This window comes from Arachis hypogaea, chromosome 7 (genome assembly GCF_003086295.3).
Source record: "Arachis hypogaea cultivar Tifrunner chromosome 7, arahy.Tifrunner.gnm2.J5K5, whole genome shotgun sequence".
NCBI lineage: Eukaryota > Viridiplantae > Streptophyta > Magnoliopsida > Fabales > Fabaceae > Arachis > Arachis hypogaea.
The window spans coordinates 4,260,890-4,271,154 of NC_092042.1; the positions used below are offsets into that span (position 1 = coordinate 4,260,890).

Sequence of the window (10,265 nt, forward strand, 5' to 3'; positions counted from 1 at the left end):
ATGTTCATATATAGAGTAACCCAAAAAAAGGTATTATCTATTCATCTCCCAAAAAAAAACTCTTAATTTATGATAATGACAAATACTTCAAAAAAATATTTAAAAATGTGCTAAAAGTATTCAAATTCCAAAAAATATTGGTTTTGTAATGGAACCATGAACATGACACTTACAAAGCTGGTGGTTGAGGTATAATTTTTTTTTTTTTGGGAATAAATGTCACTACATATATATCTACACAAGATTAATTTTTTAGTGTTTTTAATTGTTTTTTGAGGTCCATAGAGTGACAAGCGTGGAACCACCACAATACGCAGCTTGTTGAATTCTGGGCCTGGGCCTGAGAGTCTAGTGGGCCTAATGGTCCTCTTTTGTATGTATTAGCAACACATTTTTGTATCTTGTGATAATGAATATGATTGAAAATGAGAAAAAGATAATAGATAATATGGAGAAGAAAGGGATCACACCCAAAAAAGAAAGAAGAGTGGGATCAAAACATAAGTGTCTTGAAAATAGAAGATAAGAGAAGGTATAGAACAAAGATAATAATTCCAACTTCCAAGCAGCTTTTCTTTGAATAATTTGTATTTTCAAATATATCTATTTTTTATATAAAAAATAGTTATTTTTTGTGTTGTTACTAAGGACACATAAAAAACTACTTTATACTAATAGTATATCAAAATTAAATTAAAATAAATACTAAAAAAATACTAAAATTGGACATGTTACATTAGCCTAATATAGAATTTTGAAACAAACTTCATTTCTTTAATCCAATGCTTCTTGATAAAGATAAAAAAAAAAAAATAAAATAAAAAAAATGGAACCAAATTGGTTGACTTTAACCACAAGTTGAACATTTTCCAATTCAAACACATCCAATCAACCAAACCACAAGAGAAACCTCAATGCATGATGCAATATCCAATTCTGTTTTTGAAACATTGCTTCAATCACAGGCCTAATATTAAATTCTTAGGTGAATGGAATAAATCATTCTTAAATTGTTAAGAAAGCATAATAGCATATAGACTATAGTAGTAGTAGTAATACTAGGTCAATTCTTCAAGGCAAGGATCAAAATGCACCAAATTAAGAAGCAAAACAACTGCCACATTTAAACCAAGTAAGAACAAAATGACATGTATAAAAAGCTGCATTTTTGGATACTTGTTCCTACCTAACACAAGCAGCATCAGAAAATGAGATATTACATCACCAAAAAAAGGATAAAAATGAAAAATTCCAAAGTGGGGAATGGAATAAGGCTTTTCTTTTTTACAAAGGCAAACTAAGGGGAGGAGCACAACAAACAGCAATGGAGTGTCATTCAATCATTTGAGGCAATTCTTGCTGCTCAAAAAAGTGGATACCATGTTACTAGGAACATGTTTGGAACTGTACATACTCAAAGGCCTAAAGGAAATACCACATTGTCTGGACAACACTTAATCCAGCGAGGAACTCGAATCGAGGCCGAGGGATTCATCCTCGCTAAAGCTAAATGGCATCGGCATCTCTGCAGCAGATCTACAATACAACGTAATTCGTAATGCTGTTAGATGAGGGATACATATATAATAACGATGAACCAACCGTGTGAACCAAACAAGTAATATCATTCATCCAAAAATACAAGACTCAAATCAATAAAAGGGTACTAAATGATCTTTGTACAGCAGGAAAAAAAATGAGAATATAAGATAACAGAAATCAGAAGAGGTACATAAGCATATGCTTGTATATATATGCACCTCGGGTTTTTCCTTTGTTCTATCTCAGCAATAGGTGCTTGTTTTGGATTGAATTGTTTATGCAGATCAACTTTTGCTCGTTTCGCAGCCTATAACATAGCAAAGCAAAACATAACACACGCGCGGAAGAAACGGAGTAATATCAATAGCAAATCCAATGATAAAATACCACATGAATAGATAAGTTTACCCGTCTTACACTCGCCGTGATTTCATTTGGAAGCATCCTTGCTCCATAAGAATCGTGATACTTTTTCACCTTCCTCTCCCCCTTATGCAACTCTTCCTGCACATGTGCAACCGAATATTTAACACTTTAGGCCATGGTAAGCCGAATAAATTGATCATTAAACACCAAACACATAAGAAAATAGAAGTATATTAACAGACCTTTGCCACCCTCATAGGTTGTAGCCCCCTTTCTTCAGCATCCACAGGCATTCGAGGATGACGGATTGAATTTGCGGGCTTGGGCTTAACATGTTCACTTCTTTTCACATTTTTTGGATTGATGTTATCATAGCCTTGCATCAAATCTGTCTGCTTAACCATGGGGTTCTCTTCATAGTGATCACTATGGTTAGAAGCAGAATCAGATCTCATCCCCTCAATACCATGCTTCGAGACGATACTACGAACTTTAGTATAAGCAGATGCTTCTCCGTTAGAGTCATCATACAAATCCGAGGAGTTCCGGCCAGGAAGATGGTTGGCGTAACCATAAATGGGTTGCCTCTGTTTAATACTCTGGCGGGCCTTCTTATCCTGCTTATCCGGTAAATCAGAGTCATGCAACGAGCCAAATTCAACCCCTTCATGTGAATCTTTGGAACTAAATTTAGCATAAGAAACATATTTCTGCAATACACAAGTAAAGGAGTGAGACGGCAAGGATACTCATACCACAAGATATCAATTACTAGGAACTGAATATAATTTAGTTTTCAACATAAAATATTTAACAGTAGAATTGAACAAGCTCGAGTACATCATTCCTAATACTACTTAATTATGTCATTTCAAAGTTCACCTTGATGTCAAGATGACTATAAACAATGACATAAATACGATTATGGAAATAATCACTTCACTACATTTCATTCCCATTATCATCCAAACCAGATATGGACAATAGTCTTCTCATACCATACACAACAATTGTGACACCAATATGCACTCCAAGATGATAAGTTATCAAATGTCAACGGAATCTTAGGTTTGCCATTGGCAACTAAGAAGAGCTTATAGTGCTATCAAAGGTCAGTTAAGAGTACGGAAAGATATTGAATCAGAAAAATAGTAAGAAGTCCTACATTCCAGAATTAACATATAAGTCATGGATCATTAATTTGCAATGCTAAAATCAGGTTGCTACCCAATCTTTTTTTGGATCATATATCATAGTTTAAACAGATTGAGTTTAACTAGTCGGCTCATTAAAATAAAAGAAGAGTTGCTTTATAAGTTTTGATTTCATTACTTACTGTGCTAATGTTGGATTGCCTTTTTCCAGTGGAGACTTCTGGGGAAGTAAGAAGGGCAGGATTTGCAATGGTGTACGGTTCTGCCATAGAATTCATTAGCTTAAAATTGGTAATTTAAGAACCCCAATATAGTCTTAAAATGACTTGATAAATTTAGGAATAAGATACAGTTCAAGTTTGTTAAAGGTAAAATGAACCTCTCACATCTCAGCTCCGATGTAACATGTCTAATAAAACTAGAAACAACAAAAAACAGCACACTGAATGGAAATTAAGGTGCCGCGAAGCTTAAAAATGTGCGATTGTGTGTGTAGTAGGTGATATTCATTTCAAGAGGGCATCCATTAAGTTCACCAAAGCATTTATGCATTGAAGATGGCCATGATGCAGTTTAGTCAGAAACATTTACTCCCATACTTGCCCCTATTAACCCTACCTAAAGTTTCACTGCCTATGACAAATTAATGTAGAATGCAACTTTCTAAAATATTGCCTTTGCAACATACTTCTTTAAGCTTAAAAAGAACTAGTTTTGTTCCAACACAACAACATTTACTCTTAAAATGATAATTGAATGTGAGTTCGGAAAATAGAACAGAATATGTCAAAACATACCATGAACTGGATCTGCAGTTTGGCCTTCAAATGCCCCTGGGGGAAGCTGATCAAATTCTATACCAAGGAGTGGACCATCTTCTTGATAATGCCTCCCTAATTGCTTCTTTACGGCAGTTATAGCAGCATGTTCTATCTCGCCCTTGACTTTCAAATATCCTGATGGTTTATATCCTATGTTTCCACCCTTGGGATTAAGGGGAGGAAGAGTTCCATTGTGAGTCGGATACCTTGAAGGATCCACATCGTATGGATCCTGGCCTTGAGGAAACATGCGATCTTGCAAAAATGAGCCACTATCAGATGATGTATCATCCATTTCGCTTGCGTTTTCTGCATACTGGTTCCTATGTCCGTAGGTCATATCCGGAACTGACAAATCACGATTGTACAGGCCATGACTTTCTACCTCTTTCGGATCCACATAACGGTAATCACCGTGTTTGCTGCTTCCGCATGAATCTTGCCGTCCACTACCACGGTCCTGGATGACACCACTTGAACGATCTTGTCGTCCATTACCAATCGCTTCATCTTTCAACAACCGTTTATCTTTTAACCTTCTGTGGCAAAACCATCCAGAAATTTGCTTCTCCGTCAACCCTAGCTCCTCAGCAAGATCTTGTTTCATTTCCTCCGTGGGATATTTGTGCTCTGGAAACAAAGGTAAAAAGTAATTCCTCAAAAATCACTAAATTAGTCAATAGAAAGATGCATTAACATTCACAGACAATTAAAAACAAACAAAATTAAAGGAACTCATACCGTTATAAAATTTCTCCAAGGCCATAACCTGGGAAGGTGTTTTGAGTCTTCTTTTATTTTTTTTCTCTGTAGAAGCTTTATTTTCATCTGATTGCAATTCTCCTGATTCTAAACACCAACATAAAAGAAAGAACTTCAATATATGCAATGAATGGGGGAAAATTACACTACTCAACTTGATACACATCCACTAGATACCACCATTGATATCATTTCAAGCATAGATAGAATTTGAACTACAATTTCACATATTGGAAAACCATATGCAACAGCTTATTTTCTTGCTCCTAATCACCTAATCTGCTCCCTATTTCTTCAATGGTTTCTAACATTAACTCAGCTGGAAAAAGAAAGGGGGCCAAGTTTTCTAAACTCATAAGAGGCCTTTCACAAAGAACCAACAAGGGTTTGTGCTAATCAACATCTCAGTATAAATGGAAGAAGAAAAAACAACAATGACAACCAACATAGAAAGTAGATCCAGCCTTGTACACAAGTTTATGGTCATTGAGAAAAGCAAACAAAACATATAACAAATTAAAGGCTTAAGAAAAATGTGAAACATTAAAACAAAAACCAAAAAAAAAAACTAAGACATGGAAATTGAAAATTTTTGTACCCCATTTATACCCTTATTAAGTTTGACTCACTTCCCCAGAACCCAAAGACCCCATTTTTAACTCATTTGTGCATTACACCCACCTACCCACTAATGCAATTCAAATCCTGAGCTTCCAATCATGCCTATTTCATTCAATGCATGGAAAATAATCGAAGTAATTCAACAACGAAAATGGAACCAAAAATCCCAAATCTTGAATAGACCAAAAGTTCGAGATCAGAAGACAATACCTTCCATGGCTGTGTGAGGAATTGGGGTTGAATCCAGCTTCTGAATTCAAGCTTCGGTAACCAAAAGTGCAAAGATTTTTCCCCCTTTTTTTTTTTTGTTTTCTCAGTGGCTTCTGAGAAAAGCGAGACCCTTTTTTACGCCAAAAACAAAAGGGTATCCAAAAAACGTTAACTTGTTTGTGTTTATATGTTATTGGTGTTGCTTATTATTCTATGCGTTTTCAATTTTGACCCCTTAATTACGCTTAGGAACAGAGAGAGAGAGAGAGAGAGAGAGAAGAAGAAGAAGAAGAAGAAGAAGAAGAAGAAGAAGAAGAAGCTTATGGTGAAGGTGGAGAGACAAATTGGAAAAACATCAATGAACAAAAGAAAAAAAGAACAGCATCAAGAATTGTTCTTCTATGTTTCTTGTTTTTTGTTTTTTGTTTTTGCTTGTTGCAATCACCTTTCAATTCGCATTGGTGAAAAATTATAAAATTAAAAATAATTTGGGGAATAAAAATTGAATAAATAATAAAATTTTATAAGGCTGTTTCAGTTTCTGGATTTCGCTTGATTGAAAAGTTAAAAAATTCAATTATTTAATTTTTCCAGAATATATGAAGGAGACTGAAGAGATGGAAGGAAAGTTTATTACAGTAATTAATTATTTTAATTATTTTCTGTAAAATTATAAAAGCAATTAAATGGGCATAATCTGCTTTTGATTTGGATGCATTTATTTCTTTATGGTTTTAGGATTGGACCTTGCTTATATCTATATAAACTTTTATATTGTTATTTGTGTTCCAAAAAGATTTTAATAGTTTTGTTTTTCTCTTTTGAAGTCCAAACGTTTGAAGTTTAGTGGAGTTTATCTTTTTAGGTAAACCCATTAATTTGATAGGATAAATGGAATGGAATGCAGTTCTAATAAGACTACCAATAGCCTGTAAAAGTAAAAAAAAAAAAAAAAAAATGGATGCATGGCATAGTAAATTATTTAATTTTGAGATCAAAATTCAAGGTTTTGAAATACTTTGAAAATCAAAATAAAATTAAAACTTTGGTTAAATATTAGAGGTATTTAATTTTGATATAAAAATGACAGTGTATAGTAGAATCTGGATGAATTTGGACAATAAATATTAGTAAAAATGATTTAATTAAAGAGGGATATGTATAATTACCGAAGAGGAGAATTTAATGGAATGAAAGACAAAGTTAAAAGTGGTTGTAATGAACAAACATCTCGAAGAAAGCAAAACGTCTGACATGATTTGTTTTTCATGATTTTCTATCAACGGAAGTTTTCCGACATCGATATGAACTCTGAGTCATGTGCCTTCGATGTGAAGAAGGGAAAGAATCAGCGATGTATTGCTTGTTACATTGTTGACAGGCACAAGACATTTGGATGAGATTGGATCCATCAATTCTTTAAGTCGGTGGGATATGTTTTCTTTGAAGAGGGTTATTGTTCTAGGAAAAAACCCTATTTTTTTCTCTGGAGGCATCAAAATTAAAAATTCTTTAATTCATATAAAGTTTAGACGCAACATAAAGTGGTGATATTGGATAGAAGATAAAAGATGAATTTAGAATAGGCTCAACCTCAACTTCGCCAACTATCTTTGTTCAAGAATGTCATGTGATGCTAACAACTTTTTAAAAGCTCAAATAGCGAATTTTAGATGTGTGATTAGAAATCGTGAAGGTGTTTAGATAAAAGGTTGTTTAAAAAAGATTTTAATTTAGAGCATCAACAGATTCGAATTTTTTGTAATATGGAGATGGGTGATTTTAGTTTGAAAGTGTGGCTTAAAAAAATTTGTATGCGAAATAGATTCAAGAGAAGCATTCATCGCTGCTCAAGATGAACCTGCTTTAGAAGATACAAAAAATATGAATTTGGTACAATATTCATGAAATGCTTGAAAGGGAGTGAGAGGTTTATTTTAGCCTAATGTTTAGAGAGGAGAATAGTGTAACTGATTTGATGACAAATTTTGGTGTTTTGAGTCAAAACAAATACATTGAATAGTTTAATCCTCTTAGTAATATTATTAGAGCTCTTTTTCAAGATTGAGATGCTTGTTGTCTTTTTTTTTTTGTCTTTTATTTTTATTTTTTTTCAAACACCAAAAAAATTTTATGTAAAAAAATTTTATATATATCTTATTAGATTAATGTGTTTTGATGATTTTTTAAATGATAAATTAAAAAATTAGTTCTTTTTAATATGACAATATATTGTCTATAAAAAATTTATCATATGAAAAATTAAATTAATCTAATTATGTATTGTTACTAAAAAAATAATTAATAAAAAAATGTTGGACCAACTGTGAAGAGCTCTCAATTATTAGAAAGATTTTAAGGAAGAATCAAGTGAAAAAATATAAGATGAGAAGACACTACATCTAACTCAAAATTTTAAAATATCAAATTAATGGGTCTCTCATCTTATAAATTCCTCATTCTTCTTTACTTTTTTTTTATATGGAACTAATTTTAACACTCTTCACACTTATAACACAAACAAAAAATTATTCCTATATTTACGTGTCTTTTTTTTGTTTCTCTTCTTCACCACAAAAATGAATTTGAAATAGATGCTGAGGAAGAGCAATAAAATTGTATCAACAAAATTCAACACATATATGAACCTGAACGTAGTAATGGTAATAGTCTATTAAGTTACTTGTTTCTTTAATTTCATATATACATTTTTATAATTTAATATCTTGAATATTTTTTATTTTTATTATTATTAACTTATATTGCTATTTTTTATTTTTTAAATTACTAAGACTTTTAACAATTTTTAAGTCAGGTCATATTTTATAACATGCTAGACTTAACTCGTTTATTTCATCCATGCAGAGGGTGATAGAAGCAGTAAGGAGAAAAAAATTAATGGCAAAAAATTCTAGCAAAACGAAGCTTCTCTCAACGTATTTTTAGAAGAGGAGATGAAAATATTTAGAATGTATAAATAATACAAAATGTACGATTATCATCTTTATTTAAATAAAAAAAAAACTCAATTCATATAACATCAATCGTGATGTATAAAACATAGAATATATATATAAGGACAGATTAACTTATATAATTATAGAGGCAAGTGTCCCACTAAAATTTAAAATCATTTTAAATATTATTTAAAAATTATATATAATTATCTTTATTGTGTTATTAAATTTTATTTTACATTATAGTTTCATCGTGAAACTAAAAAAAGTATGTATATCGTTTTATTAAGTTAAAATAACAAAAAATTTTAATCTATAAATATATAGTCTAATTTAATAACTAAATACATAAAACTAAAATACATCAAATTAAATTGAATATTTTAAAAATATAATCTAATAATTTCTAAATAATACTTAAACTTTTCATATCACCAATATTTGAAACACATACCACCTAAGATCTTATTGCAGTTGCAGGCACAAAATTAATGGAGCTTATTCTTTAAGTCCTATCACGTTTGCATAGGATTTTCAAAGGGTCAATCTGACCCATTTAGACTAAACCTGTTTAAGTCCGCTTCATTTGTAGACTGTAATTTTTAATTTCGAACTATTTATAGTCAACTTGATGGTTTAAACAAGCTTATCCGTTTATTCTTTTATTTTATTTCTAAAAAATATTTTGACAAAAAATATTATTTTTAAGTCAAAAATCTTAAACAAATAGTATTTTGTTTAATTGATGGATCAAATCAGGAGAAATATCAATTAAAAGTGTTATATTTTTTACAAAAAAAAAAAGTAAAAAAAGTTAAACAAATCACTTATTTAATCTATCATTTTTTAAATTAATTACTAAGACTTTTAACAATTTTTAAGTCAGGTCATATTTTATAACATGCTAGACTTAACTCGTTTATTTCATCCATGCAGAGGGTGATAGAAGCAGTAAGGAGAAAAAAATTAATGGCGAAAAATTCTAGCAAAACGAAGCTTCTCTCAACGTATTTTTAGAAGAGGAGATGAAAATATTTAGAATGTATAAATAATACAAAATGTACGATTATCATCTTTATTTAAATAAAAAAAAAACTCAATTCATATAACATCAATCGTGATGTATAAAACATAGAATATATATATAAGGACAGATTAACTTATATAATTATAGAGGCAAGTGTCCCACTAAAATTTAAAATCATTTTAAATATTATTTAAAAATTATATATAATTATCTTTATTGTGTTATTAAATTTTATTTTACATTATAGTTTCATCGTGAAACTAAAAAAAGTATGTATATCGTTTTATTAAGTTAAAATAACAAAAAATTTTAATCTATAAATATATAGTCTAATTTAATAACTAAATACATAAAACTAAAATACATCAAATTAAATTGAATATTTTAAAAATATAATCTAATAATTTCTAAATAATACTTAAACTTTTCATATCACCAATATTTGAAACACATACCACCTAAGATCTTATTGCAGTTGCAGGCACAAAATTAATGGAGCTTATTCTTTAAGTCCTATCACGTTTGCATAGGATTTTCAAAGGGTCAATCTGACTCATTTAGACTAAACCTGTTTAAGTCCGCTTTATTTGTAAACTGTAATTTTTAATTTCGAACTATTTATAGTCAACTTGATGGTTTAAACAAGCTTATCCGTTTATTCTTTTATTTTATTTCTAAAAAATATTTTGACAAAAAATATTATTTTTAAGTCAAAAATCTTAAACAAATAGTATTTTGTTTAATTGATGGATCAAATCAGGAGAAATATCAATTAAAAGTGTTATATTTTTTACAAAAAAAAAAA

At 30.5% G+C, this 10,265-nt stretch overlaps 1 protein-coding gene across 2 annotated transcripts; it reads right to left on the minus strand.

Moving 5' to 3' along the window:
* Positions 1-1,098: 1,098 nt before the first annotated feature.
* On the minus strand, positions 1,099-6,078 carry LOC112702097 (uncharacterized). Of its 2 annotated transcripts, none has more exons than XM_025753003.3 (8): positions 5,477-6,078; positions 4,625-4,732; positions 3,860-4,513; positions 3,245-3,324; positions 2,151-2,618; positions 1,951-2,046; positions 1,761-1,849; positions 1,099-1,536 (listed from the first exon to the last, which is right to left on the minus strand). In XM_025753003.3, exons 1-8 carry the CDS (start codon positions 5,481-5,483, stop codon positions 1,455-1,457), a joined length of 1,584 nt encoding a protein of 527 aa, XP_025608788.1. In that variant the 5' UTR covers positions 5,484-6,078; the 3' UTR covers positions 1,099-1,454. The 2 variants fall into 2 exon arrangements, with proteins under 2 accessions (XP_025608788.1, XP_025608789.1); XM_025753004.3 differs by having other exon boundaries at positions 1,960-2,046; positions 5,477-6,051.
* Positions 6,079-10,265: the final 4,187 nt, after the last annotated feature.

Excerpts from the sequence above, each read along its gene's own strand:
- LOC112702097 (XM_025753003.3), bottom strand. Across the intron at positions 3,325-3,859 it reads AACTGCAGATCCAGTTCATG|AACCGTACACCATTGCAAAT; the intron begins GTATGTTTTGAC and ends ATTCTATGGCAG. Across the intron at positions 2,619-3,244 it reads GGCAATCCAACATTAGCACA|AAATATGTTTCTTATGCTAA; the intron begins GTAAGTAATGAA and ends TGTGTATTGCAG.